Genomic DNA, 27,984 nt, shown 5'->3' on the forward strand with positions numbered 1-27,984 from the left:
TGTAGCAGGCTTGGTGTCCTGAAGCCCCATCTAGTGGGAATACTTTGTAATTACATCAGTCCAAGTTCAACCAGATAAGCCATTTAATTTCTTTAGACCTCCTCCATAATAAATGTATAATAACTGCACCTAAGTTTTTTTTTATTAACTTTGCATAGAAGCTAATGCTTATTTATTGTCACACTGTGTTTCAGATTCATATCCCCCTTTTATAAAGGTTAACCACAGTATATTTGCATAATAGTTTGCATTTATCATGTTGCAGTGTTTGTCTTTGTTCAACCATGATTTGCAGCATGGCTTACAATGACTGTGTGTGATAGTGCAGGTGGACCCTGACGGACAGTGTTGGTTGCACCCGAGCTTGTGTGCGAGGCTTGTGGTATTCACAGATTTGAATGCCACAGCACAACATCTTAGTTCCGTGCTGCAACAGGTTCCACCACGCTGGCCAGAAAATAGGTCAAAATGTCCTGAGAACCCTCTCTTCAGTACAGGCTGAGGGGAATTGTAGTGTAACAACAGGAAAGCATAATCAATCAGACTGCAGAGTCCGTATCGTCTGATCTGAAACCGTCAAACTCCACGTCTTCGTTATCTGAACCGAAGATAACCTGAACCCTGAATCATTCAATGCACACAGCAACTACTTCTAGGCAGTTTTTTTTTTCCTATTCATGTCCGCCGCCTTATTTCCCCTGAGGCATTATTTGCGCACGGTTATTAAAAACTGCAAATTAATGTTGAAAATTGGACTTTCAGCTAAAAGTTGGGTGGGGGGGGGATCGTTTTTTTAAATCTAGAATTGATTATTGCAATGCACTTTTCTCTGGTATACCAAAACGTGTTTTTTGTTTGCAGCTTGTTCAGAACACTACTGCTAGACCCCTGATTAAAACCAGAAGAAGTGAGCATATTATGCCTGTTTTGGCCTCTTTGCCCTGACTCCCTGTGCCGTTTTAGAATTGATTATTGACCGCACTCTTAGATCACAGGATGTGGGGCTGCTGGTTATTCCAGGGTGAATAAGAACGATACGGGACCAAGGGCCTTTTCTTGCAAAGCTCCAAAATAATGAAATGCTCTGCTGCCTTTCTGTCAGGAAAGCTGGGACTGTTTTTAAATCAAGACTAAATAAGTATTTTTACACTTTTTTTTTTTTTGTTAGTTTTCCTATTTTACAATCCAACTACATTTTTGTTTTATAATTTTTCTATTTTTACAATTAAAACCACTTTTAGCTATTTAATTTCTGTCATTAAATTTAGTATTAGTTTTTAATGTAATGTTTTTTTTTGTGTGTGAAGCACTCTGGGATTCTTAAGATGAAAGGCGCTACAGAAATGTAATCTGTTGATATTTTAATGCACACTGAAAACATGATAAATGTAGATAGTAAGTCACAGCTTAACAGGACAGCAGAATGCATGATAGATAAATACTACAGGAGACTTCCCCTTTCACAGTTCAGTTACACCCTTCCATTTTCAACAGTGGGAACTTCTTCCTATAAACCTGCTTATCACAGCCTGCTGACAAAGCAAACCATAAAAGGTTTATTTATTTTGTTACAGTATGATATTCCAGATAACACCTCTATATGTAAAAGGGCTTGTTGACTTTCCAGTCTGTAACGGATCGTGTCGCCTGCCTTCCTCCTCAAAGCCTTCTTGCTCCCCTGTCGCTCAGTGAAAGCAAGAACCATTCTCCAGCTGGAACCTACAGTCAGCAGGAAGTCACAACTGTTCAGCTGGTGCTCAGGAAGAACATTTAGAAAGCGCTTCTCCTTTTTCACAGTCTGTTTCAAGGGGTTTTAGTTTTTTAGCAGGGTCAACAGGGTTTAAAACCGTATGGGGTATTGCTACCAGTTCCACTGAAGATGTAATTCATCTTAACTACATCCAGCAACAGTGTGGAGTAGTGGTTAGGGCTCTAGACTCTTGACCAGAAGGTTGTGGGTTCAATCCCAGGTGGGGAACACCGCTGTTGTACCCTTGAGCAAGGTGCTTTACCTAGATTGCTCCAGTAAAAACCCAACTGTATAAATGGGTAATTGTATGTAAAAATAATGTGTAAAAAATAATGTGATATCTTGTAACAATTGTAAGTCGCCCCGGATAAGGGCGTCTGCTAAGAAATAAATAATAATAATAATCCGAACTGCATAAGGGCTATTTCAACTTTACAACATACAGCTTATACAAGAGGCTGAACTGCATGCTTAGTTTATATTTTGAAGACGTTGAAAAGACTTCTAGTCGAAACGCTTGTCATTGAATGTTTTAAGTTTTTTTTTTTTTAAGTACTTATATATGCATGGCACCAATACGACACCAGAATATTAGAAGGGAAGCTGCACCATCAAATGATCTTCAATGGCAATGGTTCTGAGCTTAGAGCCAATACACAAGGGCTGACACAATGAGATGAGACTGTTTGAAATTCCCGATTGGAATGACGCTGCTCCATTGCAGCACACTTACCAATCAGGAGGACTGCAGGTGGACGGGCCTGCCCTGGATGTTAACAAGCTTACTGAACCCTGTGTCTCCTCCTGGAGTCGTCGGGCTCCTGACCAGTGGGGGTCACTGTCTGAAGTGTGGTGAGGGGAACAACAGAGGCAGTGCGCCCTCTGTGGCCATGATCAGGATTCGAACCATGTTGCAACATTTTCATACTTGGACATACAGATCAGTATAAGTACAAAAGTTCCTTTTAACAAGGTTTAACCCTTAAAACTTGGTACAGGTGTGAAATATCAGCGTGCTCCAAACAAATATGTTCTTGCTCAGATAGACTTTGTTTTCATTTTCTGTTTCAGTCATCACATCCTGGGGACCTTTTAAAAGTTTAAAGCACTCCTGTGGAACTCGATACAGCTCTGACACCCAAGTATAGCAGAAATACATCAGTAAAAAATACCACGTAGCACAAGTTATTTTGTTGCATCTACCTAGGGTAACAGGATAGGTTAATGGTTCCAGGTTTTCCTTCGAGGTTAGACATGATTCTGAGAGCTCTGTTGAGGTGATTTATAGCTTTAAAGTTTTAAAGGCTGGTATAGAACTAGAACAGGTCCACAAAGAGAATTAAAAAAGCAGAATGCTTAGTAGTCAAAAGTGGAGAGAAAAACCAAAGACTATGATGCGGTTGCATACTGCACGCTTGGAATAATGTGTTCGGTTCTGATCACTTTACAAACAGGACATTGTGGCCTTGGGGTCCAAGGAAGAGCAAACAGACTAATCCCAGGGCTTGAAGGAAGGAGATATGAACATTGAGGGAACCTTAATCTATGTAGCTTTAAACAAAGAAGAATTAGAGGGGACTTGATTGAAGTCTTTAAAATATTCAAAGTAGTTGAAAAAGTGAACCCTGCCAAATAGTGCAGCAGAGAAACCAGGACCAGAACACACCATTGGAAATTAAGTAAAGGACAGAGACACTTCTTCACACAAAGAGGGGTGAGGGTATGGAATGGGTTACCTAGTCATGTTGATGCTGAATCACTGGGATCTGTCTAGCTACTAGGAACCGGACGAGCACTGATGGGCCGAATGGCCTCTCGTTTGTAAATGATTATTATTATTATTATTTATTTCTTAGCTGACGCGACTTATCCAGGGCGACTTACAGTTATTACAAGATATCACATTACAGTTGGGTTTTTACTGGAGCAATCTAGGTAAAGCACCTTGCTCAAGGGTACAGCAGCAGTGTCCCCACCAGGGATTGAACCCACAACCCTCCGGTCAAGAGTCCAGAGCCCTAACCACTACTCCACGCTGAACTCAGGAAGGCACCGTGGATCATTGCAGTGCAGAGAGTTTAGAGGGAGCAGCTAGCAGGATGTTATCTCAGGACCCAGGCTGACGTGGACTCCTCCCTGGAGTCTTTGAGAACTGTGCTTATCTGCTGACACTGGCGGTGACTCGGAGCAGCCTGAAGCAAGACAGGCGTGTAGCTCTGCAGGCAGACAGGCAGGTAGACAGGGCCACACACACAGGGTGACACTGTATGGTTTGAGTGAGATATGATAACACAGCTACTTTGCATGAAAACCACTCTGCTCAAAGCGAGACATAAAAATCCTTGTATATACCAACCCTTTACTGTCATTTCTGGGGTCTTCTGTAAAATGTTATCAAAGGTGCAATGCCTTCAAAGGTGTAACTTTGGAACCAAATTGATTTCATTTGATCAGCTATTTAATATTATTAGTTGCTGTTGCTCTTATTTGAACTTACAGCCATAGTGGTGTATGAAAGTCTTTATATTTAGAGAACTTTTAGAATCAATCCCTGTGCAGGATGTGCTCCTGTCTAAGAGTAGTGGATGGTCTGTTAGGTCTTATCTTAAAGGTGTGTTTGCTCATCCTGCCCTACGCAGTTTTTGGCGTCTTGCTCTATGCGAACATTCACGTAGTGGCTTACAGGAAACAGGCTGGGTTAGGTGTGGTCTGCATCTGAATCAAAGTGAAAAGAAAAGAGCAAAAACAATGTGGGTTTCATTTTTGAGGAATTAAAAAAAAAATAGTATTTTAAAAATCTAATTTTCTTAGGTTTTTTTTTTTAAAAACTGAACCAGTTCTAAAAAAATTTTTTATGATGTTTGCAACCACTTTGATTGGTTCTTACCGCTGTTACTCAAATTCAGTTTTTTTTCTCAGTGTTAAGGTCTGTCTCAGGAGTTGCTCCTCAATTAAATTGCCTGCCATAGACTGATGTAGCAAAGGCTTGGTCAGCCAAAGTGTCTTTTTAGAGGTAAAAGACAGCGCCATCTAGTGATCTGTCACTTTGGAGTTTCCTTTTGTTTTGCTGGCAATACACAGCTGTGCACTAGATGGCGCTGATGCTTACTAATATAAAGACACTTTGGCTAGTCTACACATATATCTATGGCAGACAACTAGAATAGAAGACAAGCTCTTGAACTCAAAACAGACATTAAAAACCCCACAGCACTTGATTCATTGCAATAAGAAGCACCCATTGCAAACATCACAAAGAGGTAAGGGGACAGTACAAAAAAGAAAGTTAACCACAGTCATCTGTACTTGTTGGCAGTTACTCTTGTTTTCTAACCTTTTTTCCGATATTCAGTGTGAAATAAAGAAAACCATAGTTTCCACCTTGCCTAGAAGCAACCCGACAGTAACGTGAGAGCCCTGTTGAACCTCTGCCTCTGAATTCATGTCTGTGTGGTGAGTCGTGTGACTAACTGTGGTTCCAATCCTCCAGATAAGTGTGCAGTTTGAAAGCAGAGAAATGAAACCTGGCCACTTCCTGCTAAGCTGCTGTCTCCCCCCAGCCTCTTGTGCCTGGGTGAATCTAGCTGCGAAACTGGAACAAGGAGCTCCAAACATTTACTGCAGATTCTGTTTATTTATTCATGTATCTAGAAAGTTATCTGAATAATAATGACTCTCTGAGACCGAGGTCTTGTCTCCAGTAAGTTGCTGCTATTTTACATTGTTCCATAGATATGAAAACCTCTTGTCCAATTGGGATGGAACTTAGAATTAACGTTCTTTAGCTCAGGTTATTGAGAGTATTGGATTCTGTCTGAAATACCACTTATCCAATTTTCATAACATACATACAGTTGATATATGATAGTTCATAAGGTCAAATTGCTGGCTCTGATTTTGAATTCATAGCTGATATACCTGCTCTGTATCCATGTGGTTTCACTGCACAGGCTGTGTGAATAATATCAGCACTTCAATGCACCCTGTGGGATCAGAAACTCAAATTCTTCATAACTTACTTTGCAATCTGTACACTACAAATGGTGCTGTATTCAGTACCATGAGAAGCTATTAAACTGATGCTGCATAGGAAAGATGAAAAGGTCCATGACACTGAGAAGAGGTGCCACAGGGTTCTTGCAACGGTCCTGTGGTGACACCATAACCAACCGACAAGACCAAAACTCCACCCACTCGGTGAATTAAACAGAACATCCAGGCTACTTGATCAGCGTGGTGTCTGCTGCTTGACCTTTGCTCTTTTCAAATAACGTCACCGTTCTTCATGCAAGCCCCAGTGCTATTGCCCACAGACGGAGTTCAGGTATCAAAGAAGCCCATTGACTCGACCCACATGCAGCTGTTTGAAGTTAAAATAGAGTTTCCTCTGGTAGCTTTCAAGCTGATCCGTGGAAATGTTTTGAGTGACGTGGGCCTGATCCAATCTGGCTGCGTGATCTGGAAGGAAGAGGAAAGAAAAAAACACCGGGTAGCTGTAGCATGGCTGGTTTGGGGTTTGTTATTTTGAAGAGTTTTTTAGTGTTTTGTTTAAAGTTTAAAATAAGAGGCTGTGTGGTTCGGTGGTTAAAGAAAAGAGCTTTTAACTAGGAGGTCCCCGGTTCAAATCCCAGCTCACTCACTGACTCACTGTGTGACCTGGGCTGGGTCCGGTGGGGTGATGTGTGGGCTGGGGTCGGGTTAGGTGGGTTGGGGTGATGGCTGGGCTGGGCTGGGCTGGGCTGGGCTGGGCTGGGGTGTGTGGGGGTGGGCTTTGAAATTGGGGGTGAAATTACAGGCATTATTGCAGAGGGAGTATTTTTAACATTAGGTAGATAGATTATGTTTACAATTAGGCATGCTTAAAATTCAAAGGTAGAGCACAGCACACAGTCACACTAAAGTATCAAGAAGCGCAGTTAACATATTTACTGACTGGTGAAATACAATTGAAAGCTGCTGCAGTATGGCCACTGTTTTGCCATTTCAAATCTTTTCACAAACATTACATTTTAAAGCTCCAGTGTCCAGTGCAGAACCACATCACGAAAAAACACATTTGTAGGTGAAAAACGCTAAAATCAAAAGTTGCTACATTTATATATATATATATATATATATATATATATATATATATATATATATATATATATATATATATATATATATATATATTAGTAAAAAAAGAAAGAAAAAGAAAAAATGGTGCCTGAGTTACAAGCTCTTGCAGTGTCTAAAAAACTAAAAATCAAAAATATGGTTGTAACAACAAGAAAGCGTAATCAATCAGACTGTGGAGTCTGTATCATCTGATCCCAAACCGTCGAACTCCACGTCTTCGTGTTCTGAACCGAAGATAAACCTAACCCTGAATCATTAATGCACACAACAACTCCTTCAGTCTCCGCGGTTTTTTTTTCTATTTTGATGTGAGCCGCGATATATCCCCTCGGGCATTATTTGCCCATGGTTATTAAAAACCGGAAATTAATGGTGACAATCTGATTTTCACTTAAAAGTTTCGGTGGGACTGTTGTTCAAACCGGGGCGTTGACTCGGCAAAATCCGATATATCGTTTTTACTTAAATTAACTAGCACAAGTACAGGTAGCAGATATTTAAACAGGAAAATGCTTGTTCTGGGCAGTCTCCAGTCTGCGTGAAGAGAGAGGTCCCGGTGAAGAGACCTGAATGGTTTGAACCTTTTTTGTTTGTGGTACATCGTGTATGTTTTGTAACTGGTAAACAACTTAGCTGTACAGTTGATTAGTTTAAGGACTGAAAAAAAGTGTAGTTAGTACTCCATGAGTGAGTTTTTCCCCCTATTATTTCTGTAATTAATACAATCCCACGTAAGTGCTTAAAAACTTTAATTTCTTGTGTTTGTGTCTAAAGGGAGACTACGAACCTTAACAATCAGTGAAATCTTTCACAATGTATATTAAATCAGTTTTTTAAAAATGGCTGTGTTAATTAAAACACAATAGCGACTTTCAAGACAAAAAGTTAAAATAGATTCTTTTAAAAAACAATTTTACTGTTTCTGACCGGTCATCTGGTAACCACTGCACAATAGCCATACAGTTAAGTAACTCAGAAATATGGATCTCTTAATAAGGTTAATTACTGAAGGAAACCAAGTATGACAGCTGAGCACTGCTGTCAAAGTAAAAGGTCTAGGTGCAAAGTAAAAACATGTTTTTAAAGCCTGTTACATCTTTGAACACCAGTTCTGTGCTGACAGCTCATTTGTGATGTGCACTGCAGAATCAAAACTAGAAAGGTAGGTTTATTCACGCCACCTAAAGGAATATGTGTGCATTGCATCTTATTGTGTTATATTGCTTTGACCCAATAAATTAATCCCATAATATTTATTCGTTTCTTTGATATACAAAATTATTGACTTAAAAGTTGCCCCCAAATTTCCTAATGTACCAGAACGTAATCAGTTATTTATCTGAGTGAAAAGTTAATCACCTGTTGCCATTTCCTTTAGACTGTTGGACAGAGAACGGCAACCTCTACGCCCAATTACTCAAAAGTGCTTATTAATATTAATAGCGGAGGCGGACCGTCCTTCTGGAGAGCGATGTTGTCTACACCAATAGCATTCAAGCAGTAATTTCCAGAAGCCAATAATGGGACAGAGTTTATCCGAGTTCCTCCCATTGTGGTTAAATTGGAGCACGAGCATATAGCTGTTGTTAGTTTTGTGAATATTGAGGAAGAGCGTAGTGGCGATGGAGAGTATAGTTATTAGTAGTGTGTGTATACAGGATTAATTAGTGAATTTATAAGTTAATATTTAAACTGACCGCACTGTACTCCGTCCGTGCGATTTTGAAAGTGTAAGCTGAACCCCGGGCCGGAATAAAATATTAAAATTACCATTATCTTCACAAAAGAATTACTTTGTTAAGCGTACTGTACTGAAGTGTGTGTGACGTATCGGTTAATCGACACTAACTACTTAGCTTTTTACAGTTTGAAGTTTGTTTTTTTTTTTACTTTTCAAACACTAGTTTCTCGAGAAGTTAGAGAAAAATCAAATGTCTTTTGGTTAGTTCCAAGGGACTTTTCTTTTGTTAGAATCTTTTTTTTTTTGTTTGTTTGTTTTATTTTTAAACCACCTACAAAGGTGGCTGAGGATAAAGTGTGTTTTGGCGACGCTAGTCGATTACATGTCGGGCCGAAGCGGTCTTGGGGTGGTCCGCGGTGGAGGTTCGGGGTTACAGCCGCTGAGGGCCACAGTCCCCTTCCAGCTCCACAAACAGACTAACAGGGAATCCAGCCGGGCAAGTACTGGTGAGTATTAACTGTGCGACTGTGCGTTCTGACTTGTTACTTATTCTATCGCATACTAATATATCACCAAGTTATTAAGAACTGTATTTAGAAGTCCCCCTCTCCTCAGTCTTCTAAAAAATGCCAACAATTTTATATTAAGTATGCATTGCTACAAAATCTGAATAATTTTTAGTCCCCTAAATTGTAAGAGGGGTTGTAGTTTCTTCATGCATAATTGCATACTATATATTTGTGTGCATGTTTTATTGCAATAAGTAGTGTACTGGTGTGTGATGCAGAGTGGATTGGGTGCCTTTCTTGTATGCATGATATTAGCTTTTAGCTTAGTGCTTAATTTTTAAAGTCCACAGTTTAAAAAAACAAACCAGGCAGGTCTTGGTTTCTAATCACTTCCTGTGAGGTAACTCAGGTGACCTATTTGCAGCTAGATCATTGGTGTGGAACTGAACTACACCACAGGAAGTCATTTTGTACCAGGAAGTAGCATCAACATTCACTTCTGTAGTGTTGTCTTTTGAAATGTGTGCATATTTCAATTTGAAGTATAAAATACAATCAAATGCAAAAACAGGCCTTCAGCAGAAGGAAATGGGGACCAGTGGTAAGGTAAGTGGATTTTGCATAGCAGTCCTTCAAAAGTGCAATTCTTTTTACTTAAAGGGTCCTAAATTAACTGTCTCGCACTTTTTTTTTTTTTTTCTACCCAGCTGGCATAAGCCACAGATGGTATATATTTATTCTTTCTCCATTTTACAGTACTGGAGAATCACCCTAGATTGCACGAACCATCAACCTGGCGAAACTAATTCAAGGTGTCCATATGCCACCCTTAAGAGTTTTTCGTATTGAATATGGTAAGGGTGCTGCACGATACAAGCTGATATCCACTCAGAGAGGGCAGGGCAGAGCATCTCCCCTTGAGTGAAAACCGGCTTGAATCTTACACAGCACCCTGTACTACAGTTAAATAGGAATAGTGAAGCAGTGTAGCTATTTTTAATGTGTCATTTTCATAGCTGTATCAAATCAGTATCCGGGTCTACGTTTTACTACTAGCTGAAGTACCCGGTGTTGCCTGGGGAACGTTCAATATTTCATGCATGACAAACGGGAACGGTAGCCTTATAGTTTCCTATAAGTTAACAATTTTGGGTGTCGCACAATGCGCTTGGACCCCTTTCCTTTTTTTTTCTAACTTTTGGGTTTTTGCCATTTTTAAATTTATTTTAAAATTTGTTTTTTTTTGGTTTTATGGGTTTTCTTTAATTTTGAGATACATGGCTACTGTAGTGATCCAGCAATGGGGTTAGTAAATAAAGTACCCCGGGGGTCAAAATTTTGGATCCAAACATAGCCCTCGACCTTCCCCTGGATGAAAGAGGAGGCCATGCAGAGTTTGGTTGCACTGGCTCCTGCGGGATCCGAATGCATAAAGGAACAGACCGACAAACTTTCTTCTTTATATATTAAGATGTCTAGAAAGCCTCTTGTTCAGTTCTGATGATGCCTTGTTCCAGACGCTGTTGATAGCGTCTGGATCTGAGGAAAACTGGAGTTTCATCTTGGTGTGTCTTTACATATGTCCAACTCAAGTGCAAAGAAAAGCATCAACTACTGTACGCACAACTGTATCCGTAACTTTAAGCATTCCACCATAATACATGTTGATGAAATCGTACAAAGGTTTCACTTTTGTGAACCAAGGTATTTTCCAGAGTGGCTAAACACAGCGTCCATAAATGTACGTTTCCTAAACCAGTCGCTGGAGAGAACCACTAAGGTTTATTGCATTTGTGCACGACTAGCACTGTTATTTTAAAGCTGGCTGTGGACAGATACAAAGATGTTCTGAACTAGGCCAATGTAATGTGAAGTGTAAAGAAGGAAGCGGAAGTTTTGTGTTACTAGTTTTGTAGTACTTTTTTTTTTTTTTTTTTTTTTTTTTTTTTTTTTCCCTCCCCCTCAGTTTGGTGTCGATTTGGTATTGGTTGCAAACTTGTAATATTACATTATGGTGAGCTTTCAAGTTGAATGTTGGGTGCATACATGTTGGGGGCAGCAGTGTGGAGTAGTGGTTAGGGCTCAGGACTCTTGACCGGAGGGTTGTGGGTTCAATCCCAGGTGGGGGACACTGCTGCTGTACCCTTGAGTAAAAACCCAACTGTATAAATGGGTAATTGTATGTAAAAATAATGTGATATCTTGTAACAATTGTAAGTCGCCCTGGATAAGGGCGTCTGCTAAGAAATAAATAATAATAATAATACATGTAATCCTCCTAGGTCTGTAGTCCTCCAGGTTTCAGAGGTATCCATAAATAGTTTGCTGAAGAAGGTTAAATTGGCACAATTAAGTAATTCAGGGTACAGATGATATAAAGACCAGGCGGGCAGCACAACAGAACTGTGCACCCCAATAGACCATTAACTAATATAATAGAGCATTGCCTGTACCTTTTCTCTTTGCCGTTCTATTTATTTATATATTTTCTTTTAAATTAAAAATCAAGTAAATATATGTAAGCAATCTTTTCAGTGGACAGCAGATTTGTTGGAATACTGCTGCATATAGCACTAATTTAGCTAGCGGTGGTTGGGTCGTCTTTTGGCCTTGATCAGCTGTTTGACACTTGTCTGTCTTGGCATGGAGCCTGTATATTCTTTCTTCTCAATTACGTTGCTGTACCTAAACAATCAAAGCCTCCTGGAGCTTTATCTTCCTATGCTAGGCAACTTTGTAACCGTTAACCATATTTAGGTCAGTGATTAAAACGTATGAATATTTTGTTGATACAGAAATATGACAAGAATGGTGATGGAACATTTATTTCTGGAGCTGTACATCTGTGTTGAAATAGCCTCTCCTGGCTTTTGTCTGTACAATTTGTGGAGGACAGGAAAAAGCTGCACATTTGGAATGCATTAACAAAAGCTACAGTATGTATCATTTAAGGTCTGTTAGAATCTCTCGGGGAGAACAAGAAGTTTACAGAGCTGGCATCAGGGTTATTCCTGACAAATCACTCAAAACATATTGGATTTGACACCCTCTGTGCTCAGGGTTATTGTGTGGGAATTGGTGATTCATCTCTGCCGATGTGGGGTGTGTGCAATTTCCTATAAAGACGCCTAACACAAGTCTTAAGTCAAATAATTTGAGTTAAAGGTGGGGGTTCAAAACTACCCACATTTTTACCCCTCTGCAACTGTTGACCCCTTGACCCAGTCAAGCTGAAAATGTAAATGCTTGCCTGGTGTAAGTCCGAGGGACAGGTTGTTACCTGTTGGTTGACTTGTAACGAAGATAGCACTTTTCAGTGGCTGTTCAATACACACCGCATAAAAGCATATTTTGTTCAACGCAGGAATATCCACTTAAAGTTGAACTGCCTTGTATAATTCTTAAGTGCAACACTTCCAGAAGAAATGTGCAGAGTTCCCTTCCAGAATGTGTGCCCTGTCCAGCACAGGCTGTACAGGGCTCTCCCTAGGCCTGATCCGCTCGTCTTGCAGATGCTACTGTGCCTTTAACAATAAGGATTGATTGTGCGTTCTAGCAGACTACATCATCACTTGCGTGTTTTTGGGTGGGGAAAAAAAAAACAAAACCCACATGACAGCTGTGTTGCGTCTTTACACAACATATATAACCAGTCAGAGTTGAAGGGGCGGGTTTTCTTTAAGCACTTTGAGAAACTAAAACGTTAAAATGTTTGCTAAAAAACATAACCGATTTATTTTCAAAGCAAAAATAGTGACAATGAATGCAGGGGGTCAAAATAAGCCGGCGATTGGCGCAATCCACCGCCTAATACTATATTTGCGCCGCTACTTTATTACAAAAATAGTAAGATTATCTTCGGGTATTCTCATTCAGTCCAATTTGTTGTATTGTACTGTAAGGTGATATATAGTACATAATAGCTATACATATGCACCAAAAAAAGTGTATTTCTTTTGTTGTGATTGTAACAATATGTACCCAGGTGCTTGTGAGAGAGATTGTGGGTTCATATATAGAAGCTGTATGCCTTTAAGAAGAAAGGCATGATGGGATATTAGCAAAACACTTGTCAGCTGACATACAAATGCTTAAATGCAGAGGTGCTGGATTATTACACTGCGGTTTCAAGCAACAGTTATGATGGTGACCAAACGTGTGTGAGTACTGTTGTGTAAAAAAAATAAATAAATAATGAACAGTTGCATTAAAAAAAAAAAAAAGAAATGTAGAACAGTGAAAAACAAAAAGACGTGCATTAACAATGCCCTGGAAACTTAACATAAAGAGAACAATTTTAAATGAAGCATAAGCTCAATAATTAAGCTAAAAAGGAAGTGAAAAGGTTAGCTTTTTCTTTTTTTTGGGAACTCCAATAAACCTACGTTATGTTTCTCCAGTCAAATCGTAGAGTGCCTAAATAAGCACGGTAATTTACCATAATAAACAGTAATGAAAAAGAAAATGTGGAACATAAAAAAAGCACAACCAGATTATTCAAATTCTTTGTCGTATTATATATTTAAGGTAAGGCAAGTTTATTTTTCTGTTTTAAAAGTGCTGCTGGCTATAATGTTCTGCCGCCCGGCTGTACAGAATTCCTGGGGAGAACCCTGCTGTAACTCTAGATGAAATCACCAGATGTATTTTTATAACGGCCTGTTCTGGCTGTAGTGTAGCTGCGGATTGAACAGAGCTCTGCTGTATCACTCGAATGGTGCGGTTTTGATGCCATCTCTGATGTAATGCACACACCTGCTAAGGATTATAAACTAAATATTTTTGAGGAAATCAATGTGGACACAGACAACACATTTAGTTTGCTTTTGAAGGTCATGAGGCCGTACCTCTTAGACGGTGCACATACAGAGGGTCCCAATAGTCACGGGATAATCTCGCAGTACCTGAAAGATTAAAAGTACTTGTCTAATTGTCGATGTTACCGGATTATAGCAGTCCAAAATGTCTATAGGAGGCTTGGAGTGTATAGTAAAACTTTGTTACCTTTGAGACTTCCCTGTAGAAAATCAGTAATTTACAAAGTAACATAAGCGGAAACACCATCCAACTGAGCACCTACCAACAGCCCAACTCGCGCTCCAGTGTTGTATCTGAAAAGACCTGACTGATCTGTCTGCTATTGGGATTTCTCAGAAATGTTAACTTTGCAGTGTTCTGTTCGAGTGATCATAGCTTTGAGGCGAGGATGTGGAAACATTTGTCCCTTTTTAACAAAGTGAAGGACACCAGCATTTACTTTTTTTTTCCTTCTTTTTTTAGGCAGTTTTGAAAAAAAAAATAAAAAAATCAATTATACCAGTAAGAAACCAGTTTGCAAAACATGCAAATAAACAATGTGGTTTCCTCCTTTTCACATGTGCTGGGGTTTAATTATAGCTGGAGAACAAGCTCTCAATGCACTGCACTTTAAACCATTTCATACTTTACTACTAAGTTTAGTCCACCCAAGCCGGCATGTCTTAAAGACAACAGGCATGGATGTAAAGACTAAAATTAGTAATGAAGGTTTGAAGTCATGTTTACCTCTTTGCACCAGCAGTGTTTATTATGTCTCCCTTTTGCTTTTTACTCTTGAAGTAAACAATATTTAGCATGTTATCTATTTCTCTGGTTCGAGAAATAAAATCTAAATAATAAAGTAGTGCCTTTAATGCTCTTTGACTGGTGACCCTTTTTTTTTTTTTTAAGCAGGTGAAAAGACCAAATCTTGCCCACCAAAGCCACGCATCAGACGCACCCTGTCTCTGGACACCATCGTGGGCCCCTACCTTCAGGGGCAGTGGCCGAGGGAGCTGGAAGGACATGACCTGTACTTGAATGACAAGGCTACTCAGGTACGCTCGGCTCAAACACACGCACAGCCCCTCTAACCCACTTCAACAATGACAAAATTAAAACATTTGTAGTTCCAAAATCTAACATGAAATGCTGTACTACTATTACGGTAGACTTTTGCAATATCATTTTGTAGTTTTTTTTGATTGCATGATGTTAAATAGAAGATCTACTTTTTTTTTTTTTCTCAATCCTGAAATTTTAGGTGATGCAAAACTTTATCCATAGCTGTATGTAGTTTGGAGTTTAAAATATTGTCAAGTGTTAAACATTTTAAGTTATCAGAAATTTGCTTGTGAAACATACAGTAGATTGTGGCCTATACAGTAGTATTACTACAGTGTAAGAATGTATTTATACATTCAGTATTTAATGTTAGCGATCAGAACCACACTGTTCTGTTCAGGCTTGTGCCCTGTTCCTATAATAATCAAATAATCAATTCCAATCACACATTTGCATGACATATTCATGTGAACCAAACGCAGAAAACAAATATTTCTATATTCATTGTGGTAGCAAGAAATAAAACAGAACAACGATTTGCTGCTTTTGTTTAATAAATGTGTATTTTTAGGTCGGGCGGGGGGGGGGGCGGGGGGGATAAACACAAACTAGAGAATAAGCAAGTCTATAGTCCACCACCATGCAAATTAGGCAATAACATACGCTTACCAACCAAAAGCACTCTGGACATGTAATTGCTCATAGCCTCCTTGATAAGTTACTCCTGCAAGAAGTGTTTTTATTTATTTTTACCTCAAGATTAACTTAGCATGGAATGTACATATTTAAACTGCCCTAACCTGCCGTACTACAGGACAGTTCCAACCGGCTCTGATGTTTTATATTCCACTGCCAAACAACTGCTGCTAAACGCTTCCCCAATCCCAAAGCTGTAATTCTCAGGCGGCCTCTGATTCATTTGGCTTTGAGAAGATTGTGTAAGACTTGTGTATTAACTGATAATACACACTAATTGGATTCAAAAGCCTTTATTGGGAGAGTACACAGTATTAGATGTACAGAGCAAAAGAGATGCTTACAAGTCGTGTTTCTCTCTCATTCTCACTTCCTGTATCTCCTGCATAACGATAAACCCCCAGTCAATATACGGGAAACCTAATTGTCCAAATGCAAACATGCATGAATTCAAACCTGTTATTTAAAGGTGTAGATACTCATTTCAAACATAGTTTAACCAATACAAATGACTTGTGTATACTATTGATTTCTGGGTGCTTCTCTGTTTTTCTGACTTTCACTGTTTTTAAAAGATTCAATGCTGGTCTCTCTTCTTCAGCAGGAATGGTTGTGTTTCTTGAAGCACTTCCAAGAGCTTGAATAAAAGAGCGGTTTGAACATAGCAGCGACAGCGTTGTCAACGGACTGACGTTTTAAAAATGTATGTTCAGTTGAGTCTTATTGGCAGACTCCCCTTAAAAACAGCGTCGTCACTCGTCGGTGTATTTGCTGTTTCCCACCCGGTGTCTGTATGGTGGAAAGTGCTGAGAAATGCAATCATATGCAGTAGCTAGAAAACAGTCCACAGAGGCGCTGAGAACCAGTGAGGCAGTGCGATGCACGAGATGCAGCAGGAATGTACTTGGGCATGAATAACATCGTATAAACAAATATTTCCAGCAGAAAGACAAGTGCAAAATCTATTTTCCCTGCACCCTGGTGTAGAGTAAGTTTTCAAGAAGGTAAAGTTTTATGTATGTATGAAAGGCTATAGATGGAATGAAATGACAACTTTAACTAGTTTTTATATCTCAACCTATTTGGAATTTAATATTTTTTTTGGCTAGAGGTAGGTAATGCAAGATTTGGGTTATCTGTGAAGTCTGTTCAGGCCAAACGCAAAAAAATAGTATTGTGTAACTACTAATAGTGTACATTATTGTGTTTTTGTGGATTGTGATTATTTTTTTTTATTTATTTATTTATTTTAATTTTCCCAAATTAATGATCTTAACTATTACAGATCAAAGCCACCATTTTGAAGTCCTAGCTGTTTGGTCTTCTCATCTGAACCTGACTTGAAAACTCTGTCCCTGACCCAGCTCAAATGTGGTCAGAACCACGGGCCTCAAATGCAGCTCTAATTCTGTCTGATGTGGCTTGACCAGGGTTTTTAAATCACTTTCAACCTGATCCTAATGGCAAATCGAACATTCCAAAACCACCACTGGTCTGTGGCCACTAGAGATGTGAAAAAAGTTTGTTTTGTAGTTTTTGCAGTTTAGTGAAGTCAATAAACACGTAGTCCATTGCTGAAACTAGTGCTGACTTTGTGTCTCAATAGACTGGCTGTCTTAGTGAAGTTGCTACTAGCTTTAAGAGGGGAAGAGGAGAATTGCTCTTCATGGATAAATATATTAAAATGCAGCTAGCAGTATCTAGTAAATGTCAAGATAAACTGCTGGCAGAATTCAAATCTGTGACCCCTTGTTAACCTTTAAATGGTTCCAGGAAGGGTGTCCGAGCCCAAGATCTGCCCCACATTCATGCAAAGTCTTGCAGCAGCGTTCACCTTTAGTCTTCCTGCAGCAGCAGTGGTTCATTTGCTGCTGGGTGTGCTGCCCTTCTGCAGTATTCTAATTGTGTCCCACGCACTGCTTGGAGTCTTTCGCATTAAAGCTCTATTTAACTTGGCTGCTAACCACTAAAGACGTGCAAGAAAAGGTGTTGAGACTGCAGATTAATACGTGCAGAGTGTAAAGGTAGGGGTGTCCAAACCCTGGCCTTTGAGCCAGTGTGTGGCCAGACCTGAGTTCTCAGCAGAGTTCAATTACATCATGCATGCACCCCCCACGCATTCCATATACCAAATGTGTATACAGTGTGCTTTTATTAAACACAATCAAATGTCCAAATTGGTTCCGGAATTGAGTGTTCATATTTGCTTAATGAATTAGTCATTTCCTTTTAAGGCAATTTGCTGTAAATACACGATATACTGTGTGTGTAAAACTATTCTTTGCCTTTTGTGCTTAAACCTTGTAAGACTGGCTTTCTACAGAAGATGTTTAGGTCTGTTGCTTGCTGTTTAACTGCTTATTGGCTGGCATCATAGACCCAAATATACTCCCCTTGTACTACCTAATGTTACCAAAGGTAAGGTAGTCCAAGATTGGTACTTATCAGGGTCTGAAACTAGCTGTAAATGATTGAAGTTATAACAAGATAATTAGTCTTTTGGGACTGTGTTTATTTGGAGTGATTTAGATTACAATAGGTACCTATCTTTCTAAAAGCAAGTAATGGCAGAGCGTTTGAAGCCAGTTCAGCTTGGTGCCGGAAGTCTTGGAAATGGTTAGACTAATTTGATGCAAGTGAAGTCTAATTTTACGGTAACATGAACATATTCTACTTCCAGTAGTGCCTGGACTCGGATGTGTGTTTTTAAAAGCATTGTAAGATTGGCTTCCTTTGTGGTTTTGTGTAGGGTCGGACGACTTTGAACATAAACCTGTGACCCTTCAGGTGCTGGCAAATTTTTCCAAATCCTGAACTTAACAGTGGCAAAAATGGATCTCCTTTTTAATTTGAACTTCTGTTAATGATTTTCTGTGGAAAGGTTGGAAAATTTAGATGGTTTTTAACTTGCAAAAAAAATGATGCAGAGTATAAAATAATAATCAATGGATTTGGGGGGGGGGGGGGGGCAGTATAATAATAATGTAGTATTGTTTGGTGGTTTTTTATTTTAATTTATTTTTACTTCTCCTAAATCTTAAATAAAAAATGATTAAACTGGAGTTGGCTGAATTACTTTATTCCAAGTCATGCAAGACTAATATGAGATTGCATGCTGTGGTTTTATAAGAAAGCATTGGAGAATAAAGACCCTGGTAAGGAATGTATGAATCGGTGTCAAACTGCTGCTTGAACCCATCAGCATGTGAGAGTGCACAATGTCAGCGCTGCACTCGGGCAGATCTGCAAAAGGCTTCTGATATCTGAGATGACAGCAACTTGCCCACATCCTTTTAACTCCGGCTTCTCAGATCACTGTAGGTGTTGCTAAAATGGATAGTTCTCTGTTCTGGTTTTTGATATGTGCAAGAATGTGAACGGAGGGTTTTATAACGGTACACAGCCAATGCATGCAAGTGAAAAGACTTTAGTCCTGATGTTAGTGATATACAGTACACTGGGAGGGGGGGGCGGTGGTGAGAAGATTATCAACACGTTAGCTAGTGTGCTTCCTGGTGATATATTTTTTAGTTTTCTGTGTATTTCTTCATACCGTTAACTCTGTTCGAGTCTAAGTTATCTTAACTGATGCATTGTTCTTGTTGCATAAAATCGCTTTGTATATCATTTTATCATAACTGTCCTGGTGACGTTTAAAAACTTTAGAAGTTAAAAGCACCACTTTGGCTTATACAGAGGTCTGAAACAACAGTGTAAGCAATAACCTGTCCCCCTGCAGCACTCTATCTCGGGCAATGAGCGTCACTTGAGGTTTTCTAATGCGCGGAGGGTGAGGGGCACCTGTTTTTCTAACTATCGTTGAGTGCTGGCACAGGACAAGCCATGTCATTCGTTTTACAGGCAGCTCAATTGGAGGGTGCTTTGCAACACTGGTTTAATAACTGAATTTATTGTCAGATTCCTTTCCATTGCTATACAAGTAAATCCATTGCTATGTAAAGTTGACCGTTCTTTCTCTTTCTTCTATCAGACCCCCAGCTTTTGGTTTGAGGATTCCCCTGGAAGGAAAGGCTCCAGCACCCACAAACGTTCTGCATCCTGGGGCAGTGCGGAGCACCTGCGGGAGGTAGGGAGGGTGCTGCAATAGCAGCTCCCTAATGGGCTGTTTAGTGTTGCGTGGGGTTGCTGCTTGGTTAATGTTAGATTGACAAGCTGTAGAATAGGTTTTTTGTCCTTCATGGCACCAAAAAGTATTTGGACACTGACACTAGTTTTGCATATTTATAGTTTCATACATTATACTTGGAACAGTTTTATTCTTTTTGTATATTTGCAAAGCACACAGAATAACTAGTACATAACACATTTTTATTGTAAGACGGAGGTTCTTCATTGAAACATCATGAAAAAAGTGCCTCCTATTTTCTGTTCTGAATGCCCCTTTTTTTATCTAATCTCACAAATGGAGATTAGATAAAGGGGCATTCAGAACAGAAAATGAGGCACTTTTTTTACACAGAGAATTGAGGGTCTGGAACCAACTCCCCAGTAATGTTGTTGAAGCCAACACCCTGGGATCCTTCAAGAAGCTGCGTGAGATTCTGGGATCAATAAGCTACTAACAACCAAACGAGCAAGATTGGCCGAATGGCCTCCTCCTCGTTTTATAAACTCTTAGGTTCTTAATGGTGCAATTCAGAGTAGAAAAGTTAGTGAGTTGTGAAGTACCTTCAGCGATTCAATTTGAGGCTCAGTTGTTGTTGTTGGATTAAATATATAATCCATGTCCTTTAAATTGATGTTGATGGTTGTGTATGGGGAATATATTACCGAAGAGTGATCTATGATCAGGAATCGATGTACAGGTTTTGTGTATCCCTGTGTCCTTGTTCTAACTCTGGTTTCTTCGCCACAGTTTGCCAAGCTGAAGCAGCAGCTGCAGCAGCGGGGCAAGCAGAGTATGCGGAACGGGTGGGAGAGAGAGCTCCACCCTCCTCTCCCTGGAGACCTCAGCACAGCGCAGGTACGCAAACAAACATTTGCCTCTGAGCTCAGCAGTCATTCAGTTTGCCCCTCTCTCTCTTTTTAAAGTTAGGCGCCTATGATTTGAGACTGGTACGCAGCACCGTACACACCCAGGGGACAGGCAGCACAGCGCAGGTACACAACACCACACACACCCAGCGATCAGCTTCAGCGCAGGTACGCAGCACCGTACACACCCAGCGATCGGCTTCAGCACAGCACAGGTACGCAGCACCACACACGCCAGGGGGACAGACAGCACAACGCAGGTACGCAGCACTGCACACACCTGGGGACAGGCAGCTCAGTGCTGTGCCAGCATTAACAGTCCTCTGTGAAGAAACGCCATCCTAGACTGTTCTGCAAGTTTGCAGAATGCACCTCAGGTTTTAGAAATGTTGATTTACCTTGCCAAGAAACTTAACTCTACAGAATAACAAATGAAAGTTTTTATTAACGTTCTGTTAGGCAGAGCTGTGAGCTCTGTCTGTCTGGCTCAACCTGCTCCGTCTAGTGAACAATGATTTGTATGTCTGCATGAACAACACTTCATACTTGCCGTCTCATCAAATCCAGGGCTAAACTAGATATACAAAGCAAGTCAGGGAGGGGGGAGGCGGGGCTTAGGTCAGCCAGGGTGTCCCCAGCTCACTGCACACCAGCGACCCCTGTGGTCTGGCCGGGCGCCTGCGGGCTTGCCTGTAAGCAGCCAAGAGCTGCGTTGTCCTCTGACGCTGTAGCTCTGAGGTGGCTGCATGGTGGGCCTGCCGTGTGTAAAAGAAGCGGTTGGCTGACAGCACACACACTTCGGAGGACCGCGTGTGTTCGTCCTCACTGCTCCTGAGTCAGCGTGGGGGGTGGTAGCGGTGAGCTGAGCCTAAAAATAATTGGCTATTCGAAATTGGGGCGAGAATGATAAACAATTGGCGACCTACTAAATTTTAAAAATAAATAAAATTAAAGGTAGCAGTGAGCCAAAAGGATTAATGCGTAATTTTCCGTCATCAATTAATTCTGGAGCATGACTGTCCAGAAAGACACAGACCGCCGATATATACAGTGCCGTGAAAGTATTTGCCCCCTGTCTGATTTTCTGCTTTTTTGCATATTTTTTAATCTGAATGTTATCAGATCTTCAACCAAAACCTAATATTAGATAAAAGGGACCCTGAGTGAACAAATAACACAAAAATTTGATACATATTTCATTTATTTATTAAAGAAAATTATGCAACACCCAATGTCCCCGTGTGAAAGTAATCGCTCCCTTAGACTCAATAACTGGTTACGCCACCTTTAGCAGCAATAACTGCAACCAAACACTTCCTGTAGTTATTGATTAGTCTCTCACAGTGCCGTGGAGGAATTTTGGCTCACTCCTCCATGCAGAACTGCTTCAACTCGGTGACATTTGTGGGTTTTTGAGCATGAACTGCTAGTTTCAGGTCCTGCCACAACATCTCTATGGGGTTTAGGTCTGGACTTTGATTAGGCCATTCTAAAACCTTTAAATTTTCTATTCTTCAACCATTCTGATGTAGACTTGCTTGTGTGTTTTGGATCATTGCTTGCTGCATGACCCAGCTGCGCTTCAGCTTCAGCTCACGGATGGATGGCCTGACATTCTCCTGTAGAATTCTCTGATACAGAGCAGAATTCATGGTTCCTTCAATGATGGCAAGGCGTCTAGGTCCTGATGCAGCAAAGCATCCCCAAACCATGATACTACCACCACCATGCTTGACCGTTGGTATGAGGTTCTTACTGTGGAATGGTGTTTGGTTTTCGCCAGACATAACGGGGCCCATGTCGGCCAAGAAGTTCCACTTTTGACTCGTCTGTCCATAGAACATTGTTCCAGAACTCTTGAGGATCATCCAGGTGCTTTTTGGCAAACTTGAGACGAGCATTCATGTTCTTAGTGAGCAATTGTTTCCGCCTTGCTACTCTGCCATGAATCCCATTTTTGCCCAGTGTCTTTCTAATGGTGGAGTCATGAACACTGACCTTAGTCGAGGCGAGAGGCCTGCAGATCCCTGGATGTTCTAGGGTTCTTTGTGACTTCCTGGACGATTGTACGCCTTGCTCTTGGAGAGATTTTGGCAGGACGGACACTCCTGGGAAGATTCACTACTGTCCCAAACTTTCTCCATTTGGACAATATGGCTCTGCCTATGGTTCGGTGGAGCCCCAGAGCCTTAGAAATGGCTTTGTAACCCTTTCCAGACTGATGGGCATCAACAACTTTTTTCCGGAGGTCTTCAGGAATTTCTTTTGTTCGTGGCATGATGTGCCACTAGATCCTGTGTGCTGACAACTTCACTCTGATGGTAAGGGCCAAAGTTAGTCAGATTTATATTGGGCGGGGGGGGGCAATAACTTTTTCACAGCTGAAGATTGCATGTTTTCATTACCTTGCACACCAAACAAATGAAAGCAGCACCAAACTTTGGTGTCATTTTTTTTCTCTGACTCCATCTATATACTACTACAACCACAAAAAATGTGCAAAAATGCAGAAAATCAGACAGGGGGCAAATACTTTTTCACGGCACTGTAGAGCTATCAATCGCAGAGGGAAACGTGTTTTGTATTTCCCAGCGATTTTCTCTGTCAGGTTTTGGTACAGTAAGTGTGAAGTTTTATATTTAACCTTGTCGATCTGTTAAACAAAACTCCTCACTAAAGATGTGTACAACTGGACATTACTCGAATAGCCTTCAACATTTACTAGGACTGATTTTTCAAGCTTCCTTCTGTTACAAACAGTCACCTAAGTAACTTTTAGGTCACAAATGCTTCAGATTTGTCTTCTGGCCAGAAAACTGGGGGCAAGTTTTTAAATGATCAGAAAAATGTGGAATAGATGTTGGTCTTGCTACACAGTGTCAGGTTGTTCAATGTGTTTTCATAGTCTCTTCCATATCCTCAAGTGGTATAGTAAATCATTTTAAAGTAGAGCTCTGGTCAAATGTTTTACATCACCTAGACTTGCAGGATTGAGACATTTTAAAGTTAGATTTTGAAATTTAACTTTTTGTGTTTTCAGTTTTTTATATGGGGAAAACCTACAGAGCGGTATGTAATTCAATCTGTTAACCTAACATTATATGGCAGGTTTCATTTGACTTTATGAAGCAAAATTAGTTAATTCTATAGGGTGGTGCAAAACCTTTGGCCAGAACTGTATATTGGAGTTCTTCTGGTTATCCTCATCCTTTTTAAATGTGTGTAAGTTTAAAGATGTTTAATCCTGGTGTCTTGCAATTTCGGAAATTGCACAGAATCTGCACTGACACCCCTAGACAAAATAGGCAGTTTATCAGGAGATAGCAGCAGCCCTGTGTGGTGTTCAGTAAGTGAGCTTCTCCCCTGACCTGTCCTGTGCAGGCGCCCTCCCCCCCGGACCCCCAGACCCCCATGTCTAGGCTGACCCCCCGTCTGCGTCGGAGTGTGGAGGGACTGAACCTGGAGCTGGAGGGAGTCTTTGTGAAACAGCAGGCTGAGAAGGAGATCAGCAGGGTGAGTCTGTCTCTGTATTCTGTACAATGCAGTTTTATGAACTGTACTAATTTTGTGGTGAGGATGTAGAAAGTGTTAACCGTACTTGACACCTAACAATGGACTTGACACCTGACCCCTACCCTGCTTCGTACTAAAGTCCATATTCGTGATAAGAATACAGGCACTCAAATCTATGGCCAAAAACCACATGTCCAATTGTGACAAAACTGCCAGGACGTTCTTTAACGCTGAGTGTCAGAATCTGGGGATATATGGAGGGCCGTCTGCTTCAGGATCCTGAGACCTCATACTGACTGAGGATGCATGTTACTACCCTGCTTGTTGGTTCATATTGTGGAACTTGTGTGCATCAAGTCTGTTTCTCTGTGTTCCTGTCAGATTCTGGATATCCCCGATGGTCACCGCGCTCCAGTCCCACCCCAGCGCTACAGCAGTGGCTGTCAGAGCGAGTCCTCCCCTGCACCCCTGTCCCTGTCCCTGTCCCGCTCCCCCTCGCCCGGCCTCGGCCCTGTTAGGGACACTGCTCCAGACCTGGACAGAGGTAAGCACAGCAGACTCGCTGCTAAAGGCTCCACCCATGAAGCCTTAAAATGTCTGCGGGTGTTCTGTAGTCCTATTTGCACTATAGTTAGTAGCTTTTACAACTTCATTTTGTGTTCTTTTCTTACTGCCGTTTAGTGCAATTGTACTTGAACGGAATCTTTTTTTATTTTTTCCTTTTAAATAAAGAAATCTATGCTTCATCTACCTAGTCCGTTTACTATTTTAGTATTGTGTAGCCAGAAGGTTTTCAGTTTGAGCAAGAAACACAAGCATTTGCAGACACCCAAGTTATTTTGTGCTAAGTTTTACTGCTGTTGCATTCAAAATTAAGTTCTTGGTTCATTTAAGTATCCCTGCTGTGGATATAGCGGTCCCTGTCACTTTTTTTTTTTTTTTTTTTTTTAAATATAAACATGTATGTAGAGAATCAATTGTAGAGAAACTTGGTAAGGAGTATCAGAATATGGGAGTATATGGAGGGGTTTGTCCAGCTGTATACCCCCAGATGTATTCCAGCATGTGCGTTTTAACATTAATCTAGAGAAACGGTTATTCAATACTGTGAATGTAGGTCATGTTGATTACCTCTTCTACTGGTGGCTAATTTTGAATTCAAATGAAGCAGGGGATATCCTATGTAGAGTAACAAACTAACTGCAGCTCCCTGTTGGACTAACAAATACTGGGATGTAATTGCCCCCGCTGCAAAGATTTGCGATTTGTTTTCTCCCCCAGACAGTGGCTGCCCCTCTCCTGTGCTTCTCTTATCCTCGTCCCCCGGACCCAACAACAGCTACAGCTTCAAGAGGGAGCCTCCTGAGGGGTGTGAGCGAGTGCGCGTCTGCGAGGAGACCGTGTAAGTAGAGGATGGAACAACCAGTAATGCTCTTCCTCATGTAGATCTGCATTTGTAATTGTAAGCTTATAACCAAATTGTCTTTGTGTACATTCCCAAAATGTACTTTTTAGCTGCAAAGTGGTGTTTTTGAGCATCCACCATTCAGATAAATTGAATACATCCTGCTTTCACTTGTGCTTTTCGAATCAGCCTTCCACTCTCTCTTGTGCTCTTGACAGACCGCACTGCCTCGGCCAGGCTTTCCTGCACTCCTCCTGTCCTGACAAAAACAAGGTGAACTTCATCCCCACGGGCTCCGCCTTCTGCCCCGTCAGCCTCCTCAAGCCCCTCCTCCCCTCCATGGACTTCCTGTTCCGCAGTCTCTCCGTTTCCCCGAGCGGGGGTGGTGCGTCCTGTCAGACGGGGGCTGCGGGCGGCTACCTGGGTCCGGCCATGTGAACCAGCTCCTCCAGCGCATGGGAGGGATCACAAGGAGCCTTCTGTCCAGCAAGGGGGCAGAGGATACTACACTACGGCCAGCTCTGTCTGAGCACAGAACTGGAGGCTACAGTGTCTAAATGCACTTTTAAAAAAAAAAATATATATATATAATATATATAATATATATATATATATATATATATATATATATATATATATTAATATTATACACACACACACATATACATATATATATATATATATATATATATATATAGTATGTATATGTGTGTGTGTGTGTTCCAGCAGGAGAGGGGGTAATCAGAGTCAATGCAGATACAGGTCTTTCCTTGATCAACATTTCGGATCTTTAAGGTACAGAATGATGCGGGGCAGGTTAAAAGGGGGGGTGGGGTGGGGTGGACCTACAAACATGATCTGATCTAACACACAGCTAGCAAGGGTAGCGTGGTCTGTCAGCAGTTGGGGTTATATTTAAAATTGTTTCTGATGCTTTTCTCCAAGTCCTCTTAAATGACGATACCATTTCAGATATGTTGTCAACATTTACCTGCTGAGAACTCGAAACTAAGTTCCAGACACCATTTCGTATAGCTATACTGAACGTGGTTATATACTGTACACAGCACATGTGTACATTTGTATATCTTTTATAAGCCAGTGTAAACAAACATTTGTATTCAGTCTGTTTTTGTGTTTTGAGTTTGGAGCACAAACAAACTGCAGGGATTTCTAATTCTTTTTTTTTTTTAAATGTATTTTTATCCAGTGTAAAGCTTTAAGAACCCTGTACTTGTTATGAAATACTCCTTACTGGCTTGCTGTTTTTTTTATATGGTTTGTTAGCATGGGAACTGAATCTCACCTGAAGAAAAGTGCATGTTTTAAATGTGCTGATCAGTAATTCAGTGTAAAATTCCCATTGTAACCAGGCTACCGATACCAAAGTAAAGTACTTTTGATGCCATGTCTTTGTGGCTACTGTTACTTGGTTCTAAACAAGCCTGTATTTGGGGAAATCTTATCAAATAACTGACTGTTACAAAATGTATCTTTTTTGTAAGGCTGCAAGAGATATGCATCGTCCACTGGCTAGGTATTGCTTGATGCTACCAGTGAAGAGAAATTTGTATAGATTCCTGTCATTTGCACTTGATAACAAGTTTATAGTTTTGCATGTGGTTGAAATAGGTGTGTTAATTCACTGTTCTCTGTCCTTTGAAAGCAGGGAGATTTTAAATACTCATTTTACATTAGATGAGAAAGTTGTCTTGGCAGAAACACATTTTTCCTGTGCCGTTTTTTAAATTGTTTGATTCCAATGCCAAATTTGATATACAGTATGCTTTTCCAATATAAACACAATCTGTTTCGTCAGCTAGCAATGTAATCCATTTTCATGCACAGTACCCTTAATTCTGTGTTCCCTTCTCGACTAGGTAATGTGCATTGCTTCTACTCTCTAACGGGGAACTCTCATTACCTTGATCTATGTTTGATATCCTGTTAAAGGACCAAGACGTGCAGCATGGCTGGGGAATGGGGTCTTTGTTTCCTGTGTACTATTCACTTTTTAAATGAGGTATACTAAACAGTTCCTCAAGCGAGTACAAGACTCCTCAAAGTAATCCTTATTTCAACATGGGACGCTGTCACACACTGACCCTTCTGTCAACATCGGATGAAAGCAATGCACGGATAGCATAAAACTGAGTACTTTCATTGGGCCTAGCAGGCAACATCAGTGTACTGATGGGGGCACGAGCTGAAACCTAGAATATTTTTTTTTTTTTTTTTTTTTTTTTTTTGTGCTTTTGAAATTTATCTATGACTGCCTCCCTTCAGATGTTCCATTTTTTGTTTTGAAAAACATTATCACATTTTTAGACTTGCAGAAAAAGTACTTGTGCACATATTGCCACAAGTAAAATTTAGAAATGAGTTTTTGTTTTTTAAAAGGTAAATGAGTTTGTTGATGGCACAGTTCCTTATTGTCACCCCTAGAGGGTGCTGT

At 40.5% G+C, this 27,984-nt stretch overlaps 1 protein-coding gene across 2 annotated transcripts; it reads left to right on the top strand.

The window, feature by feature from the left end:
- The first annotated feature begins 8,440 nt into the window (after positions 1-8,440).
- Positions 8,441-26,118, top strand: LOC117433231 (protein FAM117A-like). Of its 2 annotated transcripts, none has more exons than XM_034055317.3 (8): positions 8,441-9,055; positions 14,771-14,913; positions 19,608-19,703; positions 20,493-20,600; positions 23,993-24,124; positions 24,506-24,668; positions 25,406-25,526; positions 25,748-26,118. In XM_034055317.3, the coding sequence occupies exons 1-8, from the start codon at positions 8,932-8,934 to the stop codon at positions 25,965-25,967; spliced, it is 1,107 nt and encodes a 368-aa protein (XP_033911208.3). In that variant the 5' UTR covers positions 8,441-8,931; the 3' UTR covers positions 25,968-26,118. The 2 variants fall into 2 exon arrangements, with proteins under 2 accessions (XP_033911208.3, XP_033911207.3); XM_034055316.3 differs by having other exon boundaries at positions 14,768-14,913; positions 25,748-26,117.
- Positions 26,119-27,984: the final 1,866 nt, after the last annotated feature.

This window comes from Acipenser ruthenus, chromosome 33 (assembly GCF_902713425.1).
Source record: "Acipenser ruthenus chromosome 33, fAciRut3.2 maternal haplotype, whole genome shotgun sequence".
In the NCBI taxonomy this organism is placed as follows: Eukaryota; Metazoa; Chordata; class Actinopteri; order Acipenseriformes; family Acipenseridae; genus Acipenser; species Acipenser ruthenus.

Excerpts from the sequence above, each read along its gene's own strand:
- LOC117433231 (XM_034055316.3), top strand. The coding sequence starts at position 8,932 with ATGTCGGGCCGAAGCGGTCTTGGGGTGGTCCGCGGTGGAGGTTCGGGG. Across the intron at positions 20,601-23,992 it reads GAGACCTCAGCACAGCGCAG|GCGCCCTCCCCCCCGGACCC; the intron begins GTACGCAAACAA and ends TGTCCTGTGCAG. Across the intron at positions 24,125-24,505 it reads CTGAGAAGGAGATCAGCAGG|ATTCTGGATATCCCCGATGG; the intron begins GTGAGTCTGTCT and ends TGTTCCTGTCAG.